General features: G+C 47.8%; 1 protein-coding gene across 3 annotated transcripts in view; it reads left to right on the top strand.

Moving 5' to 3' along the window:
- The window catches only part of LOC137165815 (tyrosine-protein phosphatase non-receptor type 11-like), an 89,246-nt gene that overhangs the window by 734 nt on the left and 63,372 nt on the right, over nt 1-25,140 (top strand). The window contains exon 1 of one of the 3 annotated variants that reach the window (XM_067567277.1): nt 24,732-25,039. The exons of the other annotated variants lie outside the window; for them this stretch is intronic. Within the exon in view, the coding sequence (XP_067423378.1) occupies nt 25,032-25,039 (8 nt within the window). The 5' untranslated portion in view covers nt 24,732-25,031. Of the gene's footprint in view, nt 1-24,731; nt 25,040-25,140 lie in introns of those variants that run through there. 3 annotated transcript variants of the gene reach the window in all.

The following is a 25,140-nucleotide window of genomic DNA, read 5'->3' as shown; positions in this document are numbered from 1 at the left end:
AGGTTGCTGAGTTAGTAGAAAGAGCCCGAAACCTTTCCGCAGTGAGAGATGAAATACATGGCATAGGGGAAATCACTTGAATGTCTCCTTAAGGTTTGGAAATTTTTTTTTTTTTTGCTTTGTGGGTGGTTTTTTTTTTTTTTTTTTGGTTCTGTTTTAAAGGCTGAATCTAGTGCGCGTTGCAGTTTGGAGCTTGTAAGTTACCTTGAATCATCTAATCAACCTCTTGGGCAACATCGCTTTAAAGGAAGCGGAAGGTGCATGTAGCATTGAAGCTGATATTGGCCATACCTTGCAAGTAGAAAAGGACTCAGAAAAGTATTTTCCGGCTGGCATTGCTAAAGCCAGGAATTTGAAGCAGGGGGGAATAAAAGGATCCAGAATTGTTTGGCAGATGTTGCTGTTTTGGCCAGGATAAAAGGAGGATCTTAGTAGCAAAGTTCTGATTTCTATTGCTGTTCTTTTGCTAGTGGGCAAGGTAAATGCAAGGCAAAGGGGTGACCTTTTAAAACAAAATGAATAGGGAGTTAACTTCCATCTATCACACACCTCTCTCTCAACTCCGTCTGTCCCCTGGTCCTCCTCTCATTCAAAAAGTGAGTTTTCTTCGAAGCCTGATGTCCTTTACCAAGAGGACTTGATTTAAACCTAGTACACGGGCCATGGGTAGCACTCAGGGTGGTTAAAACGGAGTTCTGGTTTCCATATGTAATGTGTGTGGTTATCTGTTTCATAGGCGCATTGAAAGTGTTGATAGCGCACCTTTAACTATGGAGCAGCTGAGTTTTTCAGTGAAGGCTGGATTAATTGTGTACTCTCTCTCATGTGAGCAGTCCGGCTTCAGTTTTCCTTGACAAAATGTCTTAGCAGAGTTTGAGTTAAGCTTCCCTTCTTCCCAAAAGGAGAGAGAGATGGGGTCTGACTTTGAATGTCTTCCCTAAATACTGGAGGCCTAAATCTGACTCTGTTGTAATCAGTTGCAAAATGGTTCCTGACTTAAGCCCTGTCCTGCAAGAGTTCCGCAGAGGAGTCCCATTTACTTCCTTGGGCCTTTTCATAGGCGCTGGGGTTCTGATGGTGTGGAACAGCTTGCGTCGTCATTGGGGGCTTAAAGTGGACCTTGTGAAGTGGAGCTGCTTATTAATGCAGGGGTTTTGCTAAGTAGGGGAGAAGAAAGGGGTTACCTACCTTTGACTCCTTAGTAACCGGCTGCCTGAGCAGTGGGTGTAAAATAGATAACCAGACATTGCAAAGGATTTTTTTTTTTTTGGCATGCACACTGCTTTGTCTTGCGATCCTGTGAACCCAAAACACCTGTATGGCCCTATAGGACTGTAGAAATATTTCTTAACATCCCCTCTCCCCCAAGTGGCTTTGCCCTCGGAGTCTGTCAGGAAAAGTAACTTTCAAAGCTTTTGTTCGTATTAAAAATGGGGGGCTCTCTTCTGCCAGGAGGGAGGAGATGGTGGTGGAAAGCAACACCATAAGAGACTGTGGTTTTAAACTGTGTGATGTGGGTAGCTATAGGACAGGGACCATCTTTTTGTTCTGTTTGTACAGCACCTAGCACAGTGGGATCATGGGTCAATAAATGGTGCTCCTTCAGGGATTCTCAAACATTTTTTGGTGGGACCACCTTTGAAAATATTTCTGGCTGTGATGACCACCCCCATGCCATGCCACCTTTACCAGCAAGTGCAGGGGCTGATAACTCAAAACACCTCCTCCTCCCCTCCCTCCCCCCAATAACCTCACAGCCCTCTGAGGGGTCACAACTCCCAGTTAGAGAACCCCTGCACTACAGCAATATAAATAATGTCTCTGGGTTTGGGTGGTAATTGAAGGAATTCAATTTGTTCATGTTTTTGGATCTTAACACTTTTTTTTTTTTTTTTTTTTTTTAAGGCAAAGGTTTGAAGTTTGCCCTAAACTCTTTCCTGCAGGGAGAGTCACATGAATGTTTATGGTCAAAAGTATAACAGGGAAGTAAAAAATAGAGGCCCGGCACTAAACTGGTCGGTGTCTTGTTCGGTTATGAAGCACATGTCTGCTGACTGGCAATGGAGTTAGAGCGGAGGAGTGGAAGTCTGCACACTTGGTTCTATTCTCAGCTCAGTCCCAGCACTCTGTGACCTGAAGCAGGTTGCCTTAAGTTTTCTCTGCCTCAGCTTCTCTGCCTGTAAAATAGGGATAATAGGCCAGATCCTCATCTGGTGTAAGCCCTCCCAGCTCTATTGACTTCAGTGAAGTTACGTGGCTTACAACAGATGAGGAATTTTAGTGAAGTCAATAAAGCTGCGAGGGTTTACACCAGATGAGGATATGTCCCAGTGCCAGTATAACCCACCAGCTCGGTATGTGTTCTGCACTGTCCTCTGTGCCCAATCCAGAAATCATGTGGTTCTGTTCCAGAACGCAGCTGCAGCGACTGGCTCTTCTGTTCAGGCTGCAGAGACTCGCATGTTTAGCTTTGGAGATCCTTAGTTCGATCCCTAGTACCTCTGCCAAGTCAGTGGCTGTCACACCTGCTTAGCAAGTGTGTTGGGTAGCTTAATGAGTGTCTGTAGAAACACCTTGCGATGCATAGGTGAAAAGGGCAATGGGTGTGCAAAGTCTTGTCTCTCAGCGTGCCTGCTTTCTTGTTCACTAATACTTCAGTTTTGCATGGCAGCCGGTGGAATTGAGGGGCTCTGGAATGGATAGACTTACAGGCTGCATTGTCAACGGATGGCAGTGTGGCGTGTTGGAAAGTGAGTGCAGGGCTCTGAAGTGTCTTCCTGTCCTACTGTCAGAGGCTGCTGTGAGGGCGGCAGTGGGGGGGAGTTCTCTTCGGTCAAGTGAGACTCTAGTGGCTCCTGCCCAGGCTGAGATGCAGCCAGATTTGCTGATATGCTGCTTAAAGTTGCACCTCTGTGGCTATATATGCACTCCGCATCGAAAGACTGCGATGAGGTGATTGCCAGCTTGGACTCCTGGAGGCAAGTGTGTGCAGGATTTGGACTGTGGGTCACATTCCAGGCACGGGGGTTGTGCGAGAGACAGCCAGCCAGCCTGGGCTTTAAATCCTCTGGTGGTGGTGATGGGGTGTCTCCTTGCCTTCTACTAGGAGAGAGACCAGATCCCCAGATGCTAGCTTCACTGTGTGTGTGTATTTAATGCTTTACAGTAGGCCCTGCCGGATATCGAGGACCAGTTGCATGCTGTCTCATTATGGCTTTCCGCCTAGGGGCAATGTAATTTGCTTTCCTGAACTGAGGATGCTTTGCAAGCGTTTGCTCTTGGCTCGGTTGCCTGTGCAAAGCTTCATCCCAAACAGCACTTCGGCTTGTAGAGTTGCTGCAATAAGAAGGTTCTGTGCTCAGCTACAGGGGGGGCTGTTTTTGGCCCTTCCCACGTAAAACTCTAGGCCAGACGTCTCATTCGTGTTGGTGCTGAGACTTAAGGCTTTAGGCGGTAGGTGATGGAAGCAGGGTGCAAGCTGTGAATTGACACAACTTTCCTTCAAAGATCAGATTGCTGCTGCGTAGGAGAGAGCTTCGGCATGTGGCTAATCCTAAAATGGGCTGCTGAAAATCACATCTGATTGAGCATTATACAGGGATATTAAAGGGCACTTGGTGTGCAGACTGGAGAGCAAGTTCCCTGCCCCGATGAGCGTACACCTTTAGATGTGTAACTAGGCTTGGAAGGATGAGTTCTTCGTCAGTAACGGTCGGTCCGTATGGATGTCAGAATACACGCGCACACTGAAGAAAGAATATTTCCACTAATGATTGAAATGTACAGATAGGCAAAATAAGAAAAATGCGGCTCGAAAACTTTATTAGTTTGATTTAAGGATATTTATGTGGTATGTTTTTTGACATGTGACAGTGACATTTTGTGGTTTAATGGTTAAAGCTTTACCTCTTTGAATCGCAGTGCCTCTACTGATATTAAATAATGGTCTAACCTTCCCCCACGTCCCCATAACTGTTCACAACTGTGAACATTTAAATTGATAAAAATTAAAAGAAAATGCTTAAAACCCAAATTCTGCGCAGGTGTGAAAATTAAATCGATGACTGAAAAATTCTTGAAAATCGGTATTATCTGTTGAAATTATTTTAAAAAAAATAGAATTCTACGAAGCCTACAGATAGCAATGGGAAATGATGAGAGGAAAGGGAGAAGAGAGGAGAACGCAGAAAAGGAGGGGAAAGGAAAGCATCTCTTTGGAGAGCTACAAAGAGGTGACGTTTTTTAAGGGCTGAATCCTGCTTGCCTTATGCACAAAACCTCGTTGAGTTCAATGGGACTGGGACAATAGCGAGAGTCAGACAACGAAGCTCTTTATTTGTACAATTCCTTGTCTCCAGATACAAAACCGGAACAAATGATTGGCCATAAAGTGTGTGTGGGGGGGGGGGGAGAGTTGAGAAGAAGACAAAGCTGAATTCAGCATGTGTCGTATGCCACGTTGGTCATTGGCATACGACACACACACCTTGGCATACCTCGTGTGCGTCTGTGTCTGTTTTGGGAAGATAACGTTATGTACTAAAACTGCTCTCCCTTTAAAGGAAGGTGTAGGGTTGGGATGGGGAAAATAGTTCCTTTTTTATTGCACATATATACTTGTATTTAATCAAATCACGTTAAAATTAAATACCCCCTTCCCCCATGAGAGAGAACCACAGGTGACAGATACTAATCACACTACCTTATTATTCTTGGTGGGGGCCGTACAAGAGTGTGAGTGTGCGTGCATGCAAACTGACTAGTATTTACAACTCTGCAGTAGAGGGAAATGTGTTTGTCTTAAAACTGAAACACAAAGCCATGACAAGCTCCTAACTTTAGTCGTCTGCCAAAGTTTTGTTGTATTGGTTCTCAAAGACAGCCCTATGAAAGAATGGTCACTTCGTCCTTCCACTCCCTCGCCCTTTTTAATAGCGTCTGCTCCAGTTAAGGCATCAAAGCTTTGACTATCAGAAAAGCACCCAAATCTGCAAGGTTAGAGAGAGCAGCAGGGCTCTGCTGAAACGCCACGGTTGGCTTGCTGGGAAATCAGGAGTCTAAGAACTCCCCCAGCCTCATGCTTCCATCCACTTCAGTGAGATTAGAGGTCTCTTGCTGTGATGCAGAGATCTGAATGGATAAATCCTGCCTCCCAGGTGTGACAGGCTGCTTCTAGCTCCTACATGCCCTGAGTTCTGTTCCTAGAAAGGAGATGCCCAGCACTCGTACTGTTGCTCGTAATTGGGTCCTGCAGGAGCCAGCAAAATGATGTGCAGGGTATGGCTGTAACTTCCATCAGTTCCCCAGGACTGCAAGGTTTAGGAAGAAAGAAGGGGTGGAGGAGATGAGCAGAGCTGTGTGGGAAATGGTCTCCCCATCCTATGAGAACTTTTGAGTAAATGAAAAAATGTTTTGTCCCAAATCTGGACAAAGTCAATCTCAAAAATACTCCAAAACCAGAAATCCATTTCTCCCCTTCTCCCCCCGCCCCCCAAGTTTGTGTCTTACAAAACATTTCACTTCCATTTTAATCTTCTTTTGTTTAACCTCTTTAGTCTACATTTACTAAAATTTCTAAACAAAAAGTTGTTTCAAGGTTTAAAAAAAATTTTTTTCATTGAAAATGTCAAAATGAGACATTTCAGGCATTTCAAAAACTTTTTCCAAAAATGTTTTGTCTCAGAAGATTAGTCAGAACAGACCCAGTTTCTTGAACGATTTTGATGAAGCAGCAATTTTTGGTTAAAACAGTTCACTGAAAAATTCCTCACTGGCTCTAAAAACCGATTCTGTAGCAAATGTGAGTTCCTGGGGCCAGATCCTGAATTTACTTACTTTGGGATAATCCCCATTGTCTTCAGTTGAGTTACACTAAACAGAGCTCAGAATCTGTGCCTTCATTTATAAGAACTGCCATATTCGGTCAGACCAATGGTCCATTTAACCCAGTATCCTCTCTTGGACCTGAGCATCAGGAGGCGTGTAGAACAGGGCAGTTGGAATGATCCAGCCTTGTCTTCCCCCTCCTGGCTTCTGACAGTCAGAGGCTTAGGGTCACCCCGAGTGTGGGGTTGCATTGCTGACCATCTGGCCTAATAATCTTGGATGGACATGTCTTCTGTGAACTTAACAGGGTTTAAAAAAGAACTAGTTATACCTTTTGGCCATCACAATATCTCCTGGCAATGAGTTCCACAGGTTAATTGTGCGGTGTGCGTGAAGAAGTACTTCCTTATGTTTTGTTTAAACCGGCTGCCTATTAATATTCATTGGGTAACCCCTGGTTCTTATGTTACGTGAAGTGGTAAACAACACTTCCTTATTCACTTTCTTCACACGGTTCATGATTTTGTAGATCTCTATCATATCCCCTCTTAGTCGCCTCTTTCTAAGATGAACAGCCCTAATCTTTTTAGTCTCTCCTCCATGTACAAGCCATTCCACACCCTTGATCATTTTCGTTGCCTTTCTCTGAACCTTTTCCAGTTCCTCTCTATCCTTCTTGAGGTGGGAGTGACCAGCATTGGGTTATGATGGTTAATGGCAGTAGGCTGTAGCCCCACTTATGCCTTGCAGGCACAAATGGTGCACAGCTCCTGACCCTCCTGTGTCGCTCTCTCTTCATACCCCCGGGAAGGCAGCCCCCACTGAAAGGTGGGTGGGACTTCCTCCTTTCCTCCTGTTTGTGTGTAAATGTAAACCTTTCTTCTTAAGGGCAAGTTGCATCTAAAACCGTGTTGCCAACTCAAAGCCTTTAATGGGTTCTGTGTGCATTGTACAGTGACAATGACTGTTCGCAATCAACACAACACACGCTTCTTACTAATGTTACCATCCTCTAAGAGTATGTCTTTAGTGCATTGTAAACCTAGCTCTGTGCGATCCAGGCTTGTGGACTGGGTGTTTCCACACCTGCGCTTGAGTGTGCACACTGCGTTTACAATTGCTGGACCCAGGTCCCATAGTTGTGCTAACATGTCCGCTACACAGACATTCTGACTCAGGTCTGTGGCTTGAGCTGTGTCCAGAGTGACTGGGTGTGGACCCGAATCACAGCGGGACTAGTGCTCTGAGCCACCTGGGTCCTGAGTGCTTGCTGACCTGAGTCAGACTGATTTGTGTGTGGGCAGAAAGGGAGCTGGGGCTCAAACCGGAGTCAGAGTCTGAGTATAGTGTGCAGTGTAGACGTACTCTAAGCAGCCTGTATAGATGCTACTTCACTTTTGGCTTTTAGGTTTTGGGCTCCCTTTTTCCAAGTAGGCACCAATGAAAAAGAGCGGAGTCTTTTTGTATTTGTTTTATTCCATAGATTGCAAATGTAACTCTCGAAGGAGGCAGCGAGTTGAACTTGCAGCTTGGCAAACATGTAAGTGAGTTTACAGCAAATGTAAGGGTGAAACCCTGGCCCTATTGAAGTCAGTGGGAACTTGGCCAGTCACTTCAATAGGGCCAGGATTTCATCCCAAAACTGGCCTTAGAGCATGAAAATGTAGAATAAACACTAAGCTAATGGCCATTGCACCTGCAAAACTGCGAGTTAGGGAATTAATGACCCTGCTTCCCCATTGCAACCCCTGGAAGAAATCAGTGCTTGTATCGGTGCATTTCTGTATTCTAAATGCTTAAAAGGACCTTCCAGGTGGATAGGTATTTTAAATAAGACCTGTGCTGGGGTTTTCAAAGATGGTGAGAATTGGGAGCATACATGAACTCCTTTAGAGTCTCTGAAAATCTCTTTCCTGGTTTTTCTCCTTGTACACTGTTGCCATCAAGCGTTCCAGCAAACATATTTTTGCTGTAATATAAAATATAGTCCCTAAACAATCCGCCCTTGTTGAGTTGCTGCATAGCATGTTGTGAACAGGTCTTGAGCGCTGCAGAAGGCTCAGCCCTGGAGAATATATATAAGTACTCCGCGTTAACCATGTGTGACTGGATGCTACTATCCAGGTGGCCTAGCTTCATGCTTCCCAACTAGTGAATGGCCCAGGGCAAAGTTTAAACGTTTGTAATACTTAAGCTTTGTCACATCTCTTGGATTTAAACAAACAAAAAAAAAGGGGCTGGAAATCTTGGCAGAAAAACTTCCAGCGTGGCACATCCAACAATGCAAAACGAAGGGAGAAAGTTATCAGGACTTGGAGGGCGGAGGAGGGACTCAAATAGTAGCCGGGAGTTTGAACAGAGTTCAAAATATGGATCTGAAGTTGGCAAAGTGCTTCCATCTTTATAATGGACTGAAACAAAACCCTCAATCCAAACAATCCTGAGCTTTGGGGTATTCAGGATCCAGACCTGTCCTGGATTCTGCAACTTGTGCCTCTCTTTAGAGAAAAGGTTCGGGGTGGGTGAAAGTTAGGGCTGCTTCTTCGTTTAGCCAAAGCACTGGGTCCATTTTCATTTTGCAGCGTGCAACTGAGGGTCCCTTTAAGGTTCCTGTTACCCTGCCAGTTATAGGTGAAGTCTTCAGTGCTTCAACTGCTTGAGTGAGAAGCAGGAGCTGCTCTAGCGCATTGGACCCATTTCTGAGCGTCTTCTCCACACTGATTTGCCTTCCACAAGGTGATAGGTTACGTTATCCAACGTGCCGAGGATGTGACGTTACCATGGACCTGAGCCGTTGAAGCTATAAAATGGATCTGCAAATGCCTTGAATCGCCCCCCTTAAGTCTTCCTGTTTTGGTTTTTCACCCTGCTCTGTTGCAATAGGAAACATAATGCCAAAAACCTGTCCTCCCTCAAACGGCCGGGAACCTGTGGTCAAAGCGCCTCACTCCTCCATTGAAGAGAACCCACCTATTTCCATGAACTGAATCTGAATGTAAATATTAACCATAAGTATTTGCAATAGCTGCTTGCCTTGGCAGCTGGCAGGGAACTTCTGGGCTGGCTGAAAGGGAAGTTTAAAAACTGTAGTGTTTTTGCCTTTCCAATAGACCTCAGGAAGCATTCCTTGAAATCGAAACGACATGGCATGTCCTTTTGCTGGGCAGCTGTGTATCCCACTGCAGCACTGTCTCTAGGCTCCTAGTCGAGGACCGTAACTTTAGCTTGGTGCAATAGGGAAACAGCCTGATTAGGATGTCCTCAAAATAACCCTTGTTTTCCTGTTTTCCTCCCGCGGGATGTTTCCCTGACCAGTGGCTTGCAGAGGTTGAGATCTGGGATCAGTACGAACGCCAAAGAGCCACCTTGGTTGGGTCGCCGCACCTCCCTGATGCACCTGGTTTGTCTGGTCTCTGGTGTTGTAGCAGCTAAGAGAACGTCACAGCCATGCAGCAGCGTAGCCTCTTGCTTCTTGGCTGCGGACCCGGATCTCTTGTACAGCTGGTTGCTAGCCCAGCGTGTTACTGCATCTGTCAGGCTGGCTGCATGAGGGCATTTTCAGTCCCAGACTGAGAGCAAGACAGACAATGCTCTTGTCCCTGGAACATATTTCCCCCCCTGCAGGTGTGTCTGTCCCGCAGGTTGCCAAAGAGTATTCCTCACCATTCGCAGCAGTGGTTTAACTGGAAGAGCTGCTGGTGCACCAAAGAGGAAGTTAGACCTCCCCCTTCCCCGACTTACCCCCCCCCCAGTTATTTTTGCAGTCCAAGAGTAGTTGAGTCACCTTCTTCCAGTAAGATTATTTTAATCTAGTTTCTAAGAGGGGATTTCTCAAACCTAGCAAAACCAAGTGAATTGTCCCTTTGTGTTCTAATAAAGCAACAAAGTTGCTAACAGAGGACAGAAACTTTCAATGCTCCCCTCAGATGTGGAAGGTGCCCACAGCAAGACTGCTTGGTGTACAAAGGCTGCCCACCTGCCTTCCCCATCTGGGTTAATTACAGAGTTGCTGCAGTGCCTGTTACAGCTGGTAAATGGCTGTAGCTGGCCTCCTCCCAGAGCTGTGCTGCTGCCACCTGCCTGGAGAAGTAAAGAACGGCCGTACTGGGTCAGAGCAATGGCCCAGTATCCTGTCTTCCGACAGTGGCCAATGCCAGCTGCCCTGGGGGTGGGGGGAAGAGAACAGGCAATCACCAAATGATTCATCCCATCACCCGTTCCCAGCTTCCGACAAACAGAAGCTAGGGACCCTGCAGAGCATGGCTTTGCTCTGATCACCGACAATGAAATGGCAGGTCTAACGACCCGCCCCGTGATTTGAACCCGGACGTTCGGTGCTCAAAGCACGAGCCTCGGTGGCTTGAGCTGAAACAGAGACTCCACGAGCTGTCTGCAGTAGTAGCCTCTCAATGGCCCGGCGTGCGGGGAGGGAAGAGAGGCAAGCCCTCCCCTGCATCAGGATCACTGTTAAAAAGCTGGCATCTAGCCGCTGTTCCCCACGACGGGTATCTCCCCAGTCAAGTCCTCCCCCAAGCAGGGGGGAAAAGCCCTGGCCTGAGAGCTGGGAGACCTGGCGTCTGGTCCTGGCTCTGCCACTGACTCACTGTGTGACCTGGGCAAGTCACTTCCTCTTTGTGTCTCAGCTGCTCCATCTGTGAGATGGAGATCGCATTTCCTGGCCTCACGTGGGGGTGGTGAGGCATGTGATGAGCACCACAGAAGTACTCGTACAATTCTCGGTGGCTATTCCTACCTTACCACCCAGGCTATGCAGCTACCCTTGGAATACAGCTTGTGTCTAAGCACACGCTCTGCATTTGCTCATCCTAGCCTTTCCAAATGGCTCAGGACACCTTATTTATTAAGCACTGCGCTTGGTCCTACTCAGACACCATCCCATCCCTGAGGGACTGTCAGTCTAAGTAGATACTTACTGTCCGCCCTACAGGGGGCACAGGAGAAAGTGCCAGCAGGGGGCAGTTTTCCCAGGCACAAATCTGATAACTGCATCCTCCTCTCAGTTGCTCTGTAGCGCTTTTGATCCGCTGGCTGCAATTGCACTTGCTACCTTTTGAGCGGTGGGTCAGAATGGAAAGTAACTCCGGCTGCAAATCATTTTGTGTTTCAGGAAATGTGCGTAGGATGGAACCTAATCAGATTATGGAGCTGGTCTGTTTGCAGGCTTCCTGCATGAGTCTGAAGGGAAGAAGGAAATTCTTCTTATTAAACCAAACTGGAAATCAGGAACTGGGAGCTTCCTGTATATATGCATTTTTTTTTTTTTTTTTTTTTTTTTTTGCAAACAGCTCAAACTGCTGCTTATATCAACGGTGCTCTCCAAAGACCTGTGCTTTGTCTGCTCACAGTGACTGAGGGACATATATGGGAAAGAGATTTAACGTCTCTCCTGCTTTCCCTTGCCCCGCTTCCCGTGGGGTGGAAAAGCAGAGAAATCTGTTGGAATAGCAAAACCGTTTGATGGACGGTTGGCTCTTGGGAGCTTGCCGTACGTTCGCTTAGTCCCTGCTCCATCTAAGGATCCCTGCAATGGAAGGGAGAAAGCGTAGAAAGCTTCAGCAAGCCTGATGTTAAAATGAAGAGGGCTTTGGCAGAAGAGTGTGGCTGCGATCCTGCCTGTATCAAAATCTCCGGCAAAACTCGCACTGACTTTTTGGCCGTTCTTTGAAAATTCCCTTCTTATTGTTTGGGATGGAAGAGACAGAAAATTGTCAGTTTCGTCTACGGTTTAAAAATTCAGGAAGTAAGCTGGAAATTCTGCACAAGTCCCGCCCATTCCAGTCTTGCCGCAGACATCCTGGGGTGAAAATCTCCCAAAGTCAGTACCCCTTTCTCTTTCCCCTCCCTCTGCAGGATCTGGTTGTTTCTTTGCTATCCAGGGCAACTAAGGGATGGGATCACATTTAAAAAGGGGGTCAGTAGGAATGATAACTCACTAATCCTGTGCTGCACTGCAGGGGGGTTACCCCGTCACCCCCATCTTCTCCAGTGGTTGCATCTCTGGCTAACATGCAATCCAAACTTCCCTTTCAGAATTTAGAGGATGACCAAGAACAGTTTTAGCTTGGAGTCTTGCTCTGCTCTTTGCTGGGAAGGATCCTTTGTTGGATTACTGTCCATAAATGTGTGGACAGGAGAAACGCAGCTTCCCCTCCCCCTCTGCCTTTTTTTATTTCTCTCTTGATTCTTGACATGCAGCGTTAGAACGATTTCCAAATATTTTCCGTTTGTTTGCTGTCTGATCTCTTAAACATTTACATGGTGAGGAGGGAGTCTGGAGAAAGGAATCTGGTTTTCCTTTAACAGATGGTTATTCTGGGTCTGGAGCGCTGATCCTTTTAGATGGGAGGATCTAAATTCATCCCTTGTGTAAGTCCATCTGTTCCAATGCGGCCCTCCACCATTTGCTCCAGGTGTGTGATGTAAAGCAACGGTCAGCAGAAGCTTTTCTATTTCTTAGAGTTGTCTTGTATTAATTTACCCAAGTGCTTGGCTTGGAATACAGCTTACCTTCCTTGGCCCCCTGTCTCTGATATATTAGCTTCACCTGCTTTGTGGTGGGAACAGCAGACACCCTGGTAAAGGGACTGAGAGTTTGCCTGGTGCAGCCCCTGCTCCTGGTGGCTGCACCGTGCCCTTGGCTGAGATGCTGTTTTGTAACTCCTGGCAGACACGTGCTCCGGGGTGAATCGTGGCAATGCTCCCTGAGACAGCTCCCCGCAGGAGGCTGGGGCTGGCGAGCTTGCTGCAGCCAGGAGTGATTAACTTAATCTGTTTTCTTGCAGGTTCTTCGGGCTGAAAGCAGCGGTGCGAGTAGGGGTGGGAAACGCCGGCAGGATTCTCTAGAAAGGCTGCTGGCAGTTGTAACTGACCTGATAGCATATCAGGTAAGGGCCCATCTCGTAGCAAGCATCTGCTCCTAGGCTTCCTGTGCAGGAAGAGATGGTCAGGGTGTGGTTCCCAGCCTGCTCTTCAGGCCTCCCTCCAACCCCCCAGAGAAAAACTGAATGCACATGTGACTGCTTGCTGACTTCGGGAGGAAGGGCAGGCGCGTCTGCTCAAGGCTTTAGGGAAGGATGTGTGTGTAACCCTCAGCCGGCACCTCTGGGCTGTGGTTGCACAGGGCCGTTGGAAAGAACAGCAACAACTTTAATTGCACCAAGTCTCTGGCTACCTAGCGCTTCCCTGTTGTCATGACGATGACCCCCACGCCCAGCGGGAACTTCCTGTGGAATTCTCTTCCCCTCACTCCGAAAGTACAGTGCATCTCGCTCACACACGCCATGCAGTTCTGGATCCCCCCCAGGGGAGGGCAGTGGCGTACAATAGCCAGGTCTTTACATGAGCTTGCTGGTTGTGTAGAGCAGTTTTCGGAAGAGGCCGTGGGAAAACTTGCCAACCTCGGCGCAAAATCTCCATCATTTACCGTGGTGATTGGGGGAGGAGGGGGGGTATGTAGCTGAGTTTTCCCTTCTCAGGAAAAGGGGTGGGGGAAATGACCTCGGCTTTCTGTGTGTAACCCACGATGTGGCTCTGTTCCCCTCTAGTGGCTGGCTTACAGGCTTGTGCTTTTAAATCCTGGTGTCCTGGGTTCAATCCCCATTACCGACCAACCACCTAGGGATGTTGCGTTAACGTTGGGATGTAGAATTTCGTACCAGGCCAATTTAAAGGGAGCTGCCGCATTGGATATTTGTATTAGCGTAGCACCTTGGAGCCCTAGTCGGAGCCCAGGATCCCCCTGTGCTAGGTGCTGTGCTTTGGGATTGTTGCACTCCTCCTTGTGGCTGGCCTTAAATCCCTTTCAGCCTGGTGTGCTAGTCTGGTCCAGGGTCCTTGCTGTGGACAGCAGAGAGTTTGGCTCTGATGTCTCAGTTTCAGGACAGAAGGCGTTCTCTCCCTCTTCAATAATCCCAGCCAAGAACAGTCCAGGTGGTCCCAGAGCAGCAGGATCTCCTCCTCCTTTCTGGCTTTACAATAGCTGGGGGAGAAGACGGGTGAGTTGCATTACAGTGGTTGCATGAAGTCCCTCTTCCTTTCTCCCCAGCTGAATCAGAGCCAGCTATGGCTGCCTGATAACAAGGTATGGAAATTATTCCCATCCCTGACCTGTTGAAATTCTCCAGCTATTAAATGGGGATTGTGTCATGACTCTATAACTAGCTGCCTACTAATCGCCTCTGTGCTTTTACATAAGAGTCTGCACTTAAATAAATTCAGGCTTGCTATAGCCAGCAGCTAGATATAAAAAGATGTCCCCCTCCCTCCTAGCAGCCTTAATAAACAGAAGCTAAACAAGAAACCTGCCTGCTGCTAGAGTGAAAGGGGGGTGTGGGGGTGAGAATGGAGGCTGGCCGCTTAGAAGCGAGAGGCAAGGACAAGAACCCTGCCTTCCACCTGCATGTTGAGAGGCTGCTGGAAATTGAACAAGGGGGCATCTCCCCCAAACCATTTCCCAGGGAGGCCCCATTCCCATGTGATTGCATCTATTCCTTGACTCGGGGGTCATCAACCTCCCTCCTCGGGGGTGAGGAGCTGCAATCTGGACACCAGCTCCAACTGAATAGCCCTGGACCGTCTTCCATGGAATCAATGGTCAGACTTCGGCTGAATACTCTAGGAGCACCGTCTGAACCTGTTGGCCTGTGTTTTTGTTTCCTGGATCGTACCAGGTGCTTCTACATCTCCTCCCTCCTGAGGTGCTGAGATGCTGGGGTGCAATGGATTAAGTTTCGTAACGCTCCTATGATATGGGGCTGAGAAACTAGGAGGCAAATCAACAGAACCCCAAACAAACTCATATTTTAAGAAATCATGAGTTTGGAGGGGCCTGTGTCGTGATTCGAGCGTACGTGTGAGATGGCCACCCAGACGGGGGATCAAACCGGGGACCTCCAGAGCAAAAGGGATGAGCTGCTGCCCCTTGAGCTCAAGAACCAGATCTCGCTAACTTGTCCTGTAACGTACCCCTGTCCTTTGTGCATTGGGCACGTAGGAGGACCAGTTTGTTGTCAGTACTGTTTATTTCCAAGGAAGCTGGGCTAATGGTGGGTGGTTCTCGAATGACCTGAAAGCTCTCTAGTGTCAAGGGAGTTTTGATGAGAGCCCTGCATTGCATCTTCTTTGGGGAGCTATGATGGAGAACGTATCCCTTCCTTCAGCAGTAGTTTAATAGGAAGGACTATTTTTGTCTTGATTTCCAGCATGCCCCGTGACTGGCAAAATCAGTACACTGTCCCCTGCTGGGCAGAGGCTGATGGGGTGGGAAGGACCCGATCAAAGATAAGGTTGCAGAGTGACAACAGGCTGCTCTTTTGTGAAAGAGACCAAAACAAGAGACCTGCAACTGATCAAAGCAGCGTCCTTTCCATGTACAGCAGTTGCCCGAGTGCTGTTGTCCTCACCCCCTTCCCTAAATATTAGCCTCCTCCCTCAGACGCATAACCCGCCCTGCCACTGATTAAATTCTAAATATAGCCCTGTTCGGTTTCTTTTTTTTTTTAATCCTCTCCAATTCTTCATGATGTATGGAGGTAAAAAATAACCCTGGCAGCTCTTCAGAGGCGACACAGGCCTGTTATGGGCTATATTTTGCCTTGTCACCCTGCCCGGGACCAAAATAAACCCCTCGTTTAATTAGCTCGTCCTGTTATATCATCCTGACAGCCGAGCAGGGGCCCGGAAGAAATGCACGTGACCATGTGGTGTCGGGGCGGGAGATAACAGAAGGAGAGGAGATTTCTGCTCACTCTAATGCCAAGGTGGAGGGAGCTTGGGCTGAGGCTAATGTTGCTGAGTGTAACTGAGATGAGCCTCTTTAAGATTGCCCCCTCCTTGCTCTTGGGGAACCCTGTTTAGCTGGGTAGTGCTACAGGGAAGTGGGTTGAATTCGCGTCTTCATTATCACCAAACAGACGGCTAAATCCTGGCTGCAAGATCCTCGTTGTTCAGCGGGTGGGTGGTGGTGGTAGGGGGAAGAGGTGATTATGAGTCAGTGCCGCTGAATTTTTTGTTGTCAGAGTACAGGCTCTGTTCCCTGAACCGAGCAAAGAGGAGGCCAGATCATTCAGCCTCTCTGTGTCAAACTGTAAGGGGTTGTTCTGCTTTCTAAGGCTTAAATTGTCTCCTAAATGCCAGAGGTTCCCTGCCCTTCCAGGATGGGTGTCTGTGTTGGTTCCATGCGGATGTCCCAGCTGTCTCTCCTCGGAGTCCTAGCTTCGCAGCTACAAAACTCCTCTGATGCAGCAGACGTCCTTTAGCCCGCTCGCGATGCCGACGGCTCCCTGTTCTATCTAGAGCAACGTCCTCCACGTGCTGTGTCCAGGCAGTGTTGGGTTTTGATAAAGAGGAAAGTGTGCGTGCGTGTAAAGGCCTAGCAAAGGTTTTGGGCAACTCTCTTGGCAGCAGCAATAGCTGTTCTTGCTCAGGTTGATTTTGTGTGAGTTTATTACTGAGGGAAAGATGCTGGATTGGCAGCCCTGAGAGAGAACAAGTGAGCATCTGTCTGCCTTCAGAACTGGCAGAGCATGGACAGTGTCACTGACCGCCCCCCCTACCCACTGCCCATTGAATGCTTTGGGGCCCTCTGTACCACTGGAGTAGCCCAAAGAGCACTGTGGAATCTGCTGAGCTGTCGGATGCCCCTTTGGGCGGGTGTCCGTGTCTCTCAAGGTTATGTCGGCCGCCATTCAGACAGGAACACGTGCATGGCAGAGCAGGGGTGACCCGCAAGAGCTTCTAAGGGGACCCAGAGGAAGCTGAAGGGTTGGTTGGGGTGTGCTGTGAGAGGCCCCGAGATGGGGAAGACAGGGGCTGAGTAGTGGGAACTGCTGGATTTGTGACTCAGTGACAGGTGATTAGTTTTGCAGCTATCTTTTTTTTTAATGAAATAAAAGCCTCCTTGTCTCACTAACCTGCCCAAGAGCAGCCAATGGGACTTTATTATTGTTAGTGTAGCAGCAGCACCTAGGAGCCTCAGTGGTTGACTCTTTTGGGCTAGGTACTGTGCAAACACGAGTAGAAATTCCATCTGCTGGCCTTCTAGGTCTTCGTCACTCATTTGTCCCGCATCTAATAAAGGTGCTTCGTGGTGTCCCAACATCCGTCGCTCCCCACACCCATATTCTCACCTCTCAAAGTGTGCGTTTACCTCTGTCCACCTCGCAGGAGTCTTGGGCAGAAGTGAGTCTTTGGGGTGAGCTATTCTCATAGCCTCTCTTAAGGTCTTGCTATAATATGACTTGTCAGAATGTGGGGCTTTTTTTAAAGATGCTGAGTTAACATTTCATGTGTAGGAAGAAGCTGCTGGTGGGCAGTTCAGCAAAGTTTAAAACTTTCTAACCACCAGATGGAGCAAAGGAACTTAAAAAAGCAACAACAAAAAAACCAAAAACCATCACCAACATTTTGGCCAAGGGACCTCCCAAAGGAAGTCAACTCTAAGCCATTGCACAGGCGTTTCAGCCAGGCAGCTAAACCTGTGTTCCTGCAAGACTCTTTCCATGCTGGTTACTGTTCCACTTTCCTTGGGATCCAGTGCTCTTAAATTTTGTGTGTGAACCAGTTGCTGAAGGAGAACACTCTATAAGCGGAAGACTGGCTGCAGTTCGCTGAGCTTCCCCTCCGCCCTCGAGTCCTAATCTGCAATATGACATTTGCTGTTCCAGACCCAGCCTCTGGAATCTCGCTAGCCGTTTGTTCTGAATGGTAGGGGATGATCTGGCAGAGATCAGAGAGAGCCGCTTGTTAACTAAGCTGAGCCAACCAAGCTAATTTCACTTATGCCCTGAAACCAGGCTCCTATCTCAACTCTGCAGCAGTAAAAGGATCGTGCTTGCTGCTTAGCCCTGACACATTGCTCTCGGTGACTATTAGGATTTGGGAAGTGGAAACACAAACTACTTAGAACTTCAGAATGTTCCAAATCCACATGCCTCTCCTAATCTCTTGCATCGGCAGAAGTGGGCTGGAAATCTGGCAAGAATAGACTTATTCTAGTCATTCTAGCTCCGGACAGAGCCAGGAAGTGCAGAGACTAAGATAACTGGGTGGAAGTAAAACAGGAGTTAAATGAAATTCTCAAACTTTGAAGTTTCAGGTTGGCTCTTAGAATAGAGTTGGGCATAACTCACAAAATCAGGAGCTGGATCTTTGTTCCTTTTCCCCCAAATACTGGGCTGTTGAGAGCTAGGTTTGTGGTTTCGCCCACTGGATCTGGATTTCAAACACATCTGAGTGGAGAGGATGAAGGGGGCATGTTCTGGTTACGCCCCTCCAGTGATTTTAACTTAATCAAATTTATGAAGATGCAAGAACCGGCCCTTTTAACTCCCCCTTTATAAAGATTAATCCTTGAGAACGGAGTGCTCTCTCTTGGCTGCAATCTCCGCATTGTGCGTTTATAATTCCAGCATCTAGGCTTTTGGCAGGATCTCCTTTTGAGAAGGGAAGTGGTGGAGTGGGGGCTAACAGTGCTTTTTTTTCTGTGTGTGCTGCATACAATGTGCAGAGCAGCAGCTGTTGACACCTTCTTTATCTGACCGGCCTCACCCCAGTGTGAAATAGACAAGGAGATGTGCACAAAACTGATGAGTTGGGGGGTGGGAAATGTTGCTGGGTGGGGCAATTGCTGGCACTTTGTGATGGGTTTTATTGTTCTTCTAAAAGAGCAGATCTTGTGCTGTTTAGAAATGCTCTGCAGCTCTGGTTGCATAATCTGTTATAAAAAAGGAGGGAATCTGTGGAGAGAGAAATAGCAAATTTCCTAATTCTGTTGCTGCCTGTTCCTTTTGGTCCCTTGGTCCAATCCTGCAAAGAGTTCTGATTTGGTGCAAGTTTGCGTGTTGACCAAAGAGCAAAATCAGTTTTGAGTCACTTTGGTTACTTCACTGCAAATCTGACTGTGGACACTTCCACAGAAATAACAAAAGGGGTGAATCAAACCTGAGCCCTTGCACACGTGCTTAATTTTACACAAGTGAGCAGTCCCATCGACATGAAGTTCATGCATCTGCCTCTGTGGGGTCGGCCTGTCCGTCCTACTTCTTTGTCGGTCGGGCTATTGGCGTTGAAGTGTGGTTTGGGTCGTGCCCTTCTCCAGCGTGGAAGCGCAGAGCAATTTCCTCTCCACCGCCTCCCATGGAGCTTAAACAAATATTTACTGCAGGAGAAAGTTCTCGCCTCGGTTGCTGCATAGTTGTTAGGCTCATGTTGGAGGATTTCTGGCAAGTGCCTAAGGAAAAACATTTTCTATACCAATCGGAACAAATTTTATCCTGAAGCTCGCTCCCCCCCCCCACTCCTGACTTGTGTTCCTTTTTTAATAAAATACAGCCTGAGTGTTTCAAAGTGTAATGTGAGGGAGTTAAGTATCCATCTCCCATTGACTTTCAGTGGCATTTGGGCACCTAACTCATTAGGCTTCTTTCGAAAATCTCTGCCTGTGAGTGTGTGTTTGTCTACTCCCCCCATCCTTCCCTCCCCCCCCCCCCTCCCTCCCCATGGAGTACTGGTAACCCACTCCATAGCTAAGTTTGGAAGCAAGTTTCTGTTGTAAGACTGATTTTAACTTTATTGACCCACCCACTAAAATCCACAAACAAAGGATTATCTGCCTAAAAATGAATAGGTTAGAATCAGGCAAAGAAGCGGAGTTAAGGTGGTTTGACTGAGTTTCATAACTTAAAATGTTTCGATTCCTTGTAGGTTCACCTTTAATTCTGAACTTTTGTGGCTTTATAATGGGTTTTTTCTGAGTTATAACCCATTCCCAAAATGTGGTAGTAAACATGTGTTTGGTGTGTGTAAATATTAGCGTGTGTCAGTCATAGCAAGAAGGAAAATGGAGGTCCGGTACAGCCCCATTTCATCCTGGGATGTAACCTACTTTTTCTTTCCAGTATCATCACAGTTATTATCTCTTGCATCTATCTCTGACCATTAATTGGTAGCGCTGTCTGCCCACACACAGCACTGAGCCAAGAGGAAAGTGCTTGAGTGTCAAATAGGAAATCGGTCTCTATTTTAAAGCTCAGGTTTGCACGGAAGCATTGGCAGTAAACAAAGGAAAGTCATGTTCTAGTTGTAAAACTGCTGATGCTGTTAATTACTAGAGAGGCACCATTTAGCATCTCCCTTGGCACCACAGAGCTGTATTCAGCCTCTGAATGACTGGGGGTGGAGAAGTGTTTTTCTTCTCTTTGAAAATTATATTGTGACTTATGTGCTGTTGGGTTGCAGGCTGCAGGGTTGATCTCTCTGGAATACCTCTGTCTTGTGTGTGTAGCTGAAGGTAAAGGAGAAAATAAAATGCCAGCCTCAAGCACCACCCTGCAGCAAGATCTCCAGAGCTTGACCCTTTTATAGGGAGATCCCCTCCAGGCAGCACTGACTTTAGAATAAGCTACATGGAGATACACAGACATGCCTGGGGAAGAATGGGATTGAGGCCTTGTGGCTCCTTCAGTAACATGCAGCTGTTTGGGTGGTCATGTTATCCTCTGTTCACGAGCAGTGCCCTGGTCTATGAAGCACGTGGTGCTGTCCATCAGGGCAAATGGTCAAGATGGCCCATGGGTCTGATCCCCAAGGGCAGTTCCTAAATTCCTATGGCCGCGTTGCCAACTCTTGAGGATTTTGTGGAGGTCCATGATGTTTGCGGTTTGTCTTAAATCCCTGATTCCTGCTATCCTGTGACTGTGTGAGAATCGTAACGTTCCTAGCCTTTGTGGTGGGTGTGAAAATCTGGAAAATATGATTCTCTCCTCCCTTCCCCAGCTCACACAGAAGGCCAATAAGAAGAACCCCCGTCTTTTAATCATGATTTTTTTTTAGGGGGCCATACTCTTGACTTTTTTTTTTTTTTTTTAATTGCTTGGGGTTGGCAAAGCTGCTCTTAGGTCTTTTGCAAAGGTATTTGTGGAAAAGGTGGTGAATCCTGAAGGCTGAGAGAGTGATGGCCCTTGGTCATGAGACTTTTTTAAATATTTCAGTCAACCAGACAGGGAACAAAACCAATATTAGGTGGGGTAGGTGACAGTCATGTGGTGCAAGCAGTGAATAATCAACACCAACTGTTTGGGTGAAATTCACCACTGTGTGGTGGTCCCATCCAAAGTGTATATGCCACTTAAACCCCAATGGCTTTAGTGGGGATGAAGAGATTTAAGTGGTGCATTGACCTTGCGCAGGATCTCTGCTGAGGGGTGTTTTTTGCCCTTTCTGCACAATCCAGAGTCTGAAAATAAGTCATTCAAACACCTTGTCGAAAGTAACAAAGACACAGAACAGAAATCGGGGTTGGTGCAAAGGCAGCTTGCTACCAGGAAAAAGGGCGAAAATCATACTGCCCTTGTTCTGATCTCCCTTACATGGGTGTGAATCAAAGGTAACTCCTTCGACACTGGTGGAATTACACTAGTGCAAAACTAGCATAAGTGAGAGGTGGATTGGGCCCATTGTTCATGAAGGGTGGCTCAACCAGCTGAAGGGTGGGCAGAGAACTAAAGGGTGTAGTACCGGAGCATTGACTGCTCCCGTGACTTTAACTCATGGTTCTGACGGTCTTTCTATGCAGCTGGAGGCACAAATTGCTTTTGTTGAAAGTAACTGTCTGGCCTTTTGTGGTGTAATTACAGCTTATTCGTGTAATTGCTAGACATCCAGGTAACCTTGAATTTACCATATTTGGACGCTTTGTGGTCTCTGAATATCTTGCCTGAATCAGATGCTAAATATGCTTAGTCTGAGTTTTGGAAGATTTTTCTGAATGGAAAAAAGGTTGTGTAAAAGGTCAGTGTTTCTGAATTATGAAGCCTGCACAAAAGCCCCTGAAAGTTTTGAGGGTACAAGCTTGCCCTTTTTCTGGCCCGGACAAGGTACCAGGGGGATGGCTTCTGGATAGTAGGTTTGGCACAACCACACTCTGGCCTGTAGGGAAAGGGTACAGAGGGGGCAGGAGGAAACGCACAGGAGAAGCCTGTGCAATCAGCTATAGCAGAGTTCCCAGATGGTCCTCTCTGGGCTCATGGGCTCTGGCAAATCCCCCGGTGCTGGCCCCTCCACCTTCATTCTAGCTGACAGACTGAGAGCAACTAAGAGAGGGAGATGAAAGGAGAAGCAGAAAGTGTGAATAGCTGGGCCGGTGGCAAACAAGAATTCCATTGCATGAATAGTTTGAGATTTCAACACTTGTTTCCATTCCACTGCAGAGTGAAACCAAAACTTTTCTGTGTGTGATTTGTGGAAAAATTGACAGATGCTCGCCCATGCCACAATGGCCAACACCCTAGTGGTTAGAGCGCTCACCTAGGTGGTTAGAGACCTAGCTTTAACTCCTTGCTCTACCCAGGTCAGACCAGGCGCTAGAACCTGGATTTCCCACATCCAGTTAAGTGCTCTAACCACTGGGCTATTGGCTATTCTGGGGTGTCTCCCTCCCTCCCTCTCTCTCATTTTGATCCCAAATTCCATCCTGGACCTGAGATGTTCCCAGCCAAAGCTTATCAAAAACATTACGTTTCCACTGTAAGTTCCAGTTTCAACAAATCGGCATTTCAGACCCCCTCACCTCTCCCACCTTCCCCCCACCAAAAAAAAAAAAAAAAAGCTTTCTCCAAAAATTTCTGACCAGCTGTAGTGATTAAGGCACTGGGCTGGGAGTAGGGAGTCCTGGAATCTATTCCCAGCCCTGCCTCTGACTCCCTGTGAGGCAAGTCCCCTTTTTGTGACTCAGTTTCCCAAACTATAAAATGAGAAAACAACCTGCTTTTGTGAAGTGCTTGGAGATCCTCTGATGAAACTGGCCTTGACAGGTTTATCTACAAGGTGCACAAACCCAGGTTCCCTGGGTCTTGGTATAATGGACTTGGTGTTCCAAACCCACGCTTTAGCGTCCATGCTTCATTGTGAACCTGGGTTTACATTGACTGGCCTGGGGTCTCACGGCTGTGCCAACATGTCCAGACTGCACTGTTCAGACTTTCTGACTCGGATCTCCATTCCGAGCTGTGTCCGCACTGTAAAATGACATGGCTTGGACCTGAGTCCCAATGGGATCCACCCCCATTAACCGGGTTCTAGGACCTGGGTCCTGAGTGCTTAATGACTCAAGTCAGACAGATTTGTGTGTGGACAAAAGTGGGGCAGGGGCTCAAGCTTTTGGGGGTTGGGGTCTGATTCCAAACATCCCCCCAGAAAGTCATCCCTCCACTTCAATGCTACCTACAGGCAAAGTTTCATTCTGTCCATCGGTTCTCCTCTCCCCTCCTTTCTGCTGACCCAGGCTGTTTGAGGTAAGGTCGCTCCTCAGGCTGGAAGGGAAGGTTTTCATGCCAAGTGCTGTTGGCCAAATGAACCATGCAGGAACCTGACTCGAATCCTCACTGGAATCCTTACCATCCAAGCGGATTTCATGTACCCCTCCGCCCCTGCTGCAGGGTACTTCCCAGCTCACCCACGCCCTTGCACGGAACAAGGGCTCCCAGAGCCTGAGAACTGTTCTGTGGTTGGGATATTGCTGCCCTCTAATCTCTTCCGTCCCTCAACTGCTCTGTTGGCACATTAAAGGCTAGCCACAGAGCAACCATAATTGTGCTAAGTGCCTGTTGGGTAATGGACTAAACACTCGCAGATGCAAAAGCTGCCACGTTCCTCGATATTGAATACCCTGATTGATGTATATTTAGCTGTGCTCCAGCCCACATGAGGGTGGGCTTCATTCCAGGGAGGCTTGTTGCCCTTCCCTGTGTGAATCCTTGGGGTGGAGGAAATTAACGGCAGGGTTTTGTCCTTTGCCGGCTGTCTCGCTTGTTGCAATGAAGTTCTCCCATCTCCTCACTCTCTGTGGCTCTGAATCCATTTATTCCTCACAGTTGCTGTGATTGCCAATCAGTAGCCAGATGCCCTGATTGAGTGGATCTGGGTGTTTCTCTGTCTTCTTTAGCAGGATCACGCCCTGCTCACCCCTTGGGCAAGATAGGAATACCCTTGTGGCTACCCAGGGGCAGCTCTGATTAGAAGCGTATGCCCAGGCCCTGTTGGAGCCAGCCAGAATGATGCTGTGCCAGTCTTGACTGCAGTTCAGTCTTGCAGCCAGAATTTTAAAGGAACCAAGATTCTTGCTTGGCTAGTATCTCAGCACCCAGACTCTCTTCACACACACACTCTCATCCTGCCGAGTGCTGGCTATAGCTCTTAAAAAGGGAGCTTTGGGAGTCTGATGCAGTTCAGCAGAGACAGAGGCAGCAGGGTTGTATTGAAATGACTGTTGTGGTAGACCAGAGAAGCCCCCATTGCACTAAGCGCTGTCTAAACACGTAGTGAAAGACACCCCCTGATCTAAATAGCTGCCGTGTAAAACGACGAGACAGACAAAGGAAGGATTATCGTCTTTGTTTCACAGATGGGGAATGGGGTCGCGGAGGGAGGAAGCGACTCTCCTGATGTCCCACAGGGAGCCTGTGGCACAGGCAGGAAGTAAACTCGGGTTTCCTAAGTCCCAGCCCAAGTGCCTTAACGTAAGCGCATCTTTCCTTCCTGTTGCCTGCCCTGTGTGGGTTTTGATGGTGGTACTTGAGAGCCACCCCGGGGAGCCGCTAGCGGGAACGGAATTTGGGATCAATTCTGCAGCCTCTTCTCCACCAGGGAGAGGTGCGGAGGAGGGAGCACTAGGAAACTCCATCGGGATGCAGGAGCTCCACACCACCACATTTGTCCTGGAGGCCACACTTCAGTTGCACTTGAACTAGACGGGGGTGTGTGTGTGTGTGTGTGTGTGTGTGTGTGTGTGTGTGTGTGTGTGTGTGTGTGTGCTCAACCCCCCCCTCCCCCGCTCCTTCTAAACATTACATTCACAGCTGCCAGCTCTGTGCTGATAAGAGAATGAGATGACTTCCTTTTCTTCTCTCCACCCCCCCCTTCCAGAATAAGCTGGGCTGTGTTGGTTTTTAACTTCAGCTGTCACTCCTCAGTTCGAAACCACTCCGGCTCCGTCACCTTGGCCAAACCTGCCTGAGGATGCTAAAGACTGGCGCTCTCCTATTGACCAGCAGACTCTCCTCCAAATCCCAGTCCTCCTAACCCTCCCTCCTGTGCCTTCAACCTTTCCTTCTTTTTGAGCTGCCCTGTGGTTTCTGTGGACTAACGACCGACTCTCTGCATGCTCCTGGGGTTGGTGAGCCTTGACCGCTATGGTGAGGTAGGAGGACAGCTCTGTTGTGTCTGTAGCTTCTGTGTTTAAATCAAGAAGATGTTCTTCAGTCAGAGCAAAGCAAAAGGGAGAAGATTGTGCAAATTCTA

This window comes from Emydura macquarii, unplaced genomic scaffold (genome assembly GCF_026122565.2).
Source record: "Emydura macquarii macquarii isolate MOO-44397 ecotype Brisbane River unplaced genomic scaffold, CSIRO-AGI_Emac_v2 contig_2768, whole genome shotgun sequence".
NCBI classification, from domain to species: domain Eukaryota; kingdom Metazoa; phylum Chordata; order Testudines; family Chelidae; genus Emydura; species Emydura macquarii.
The sequence above is the reverse complement of the archived record's forward strand: the minus strand, read 5'-3'. Positions and strand labels throughout refer to the sequence as shown.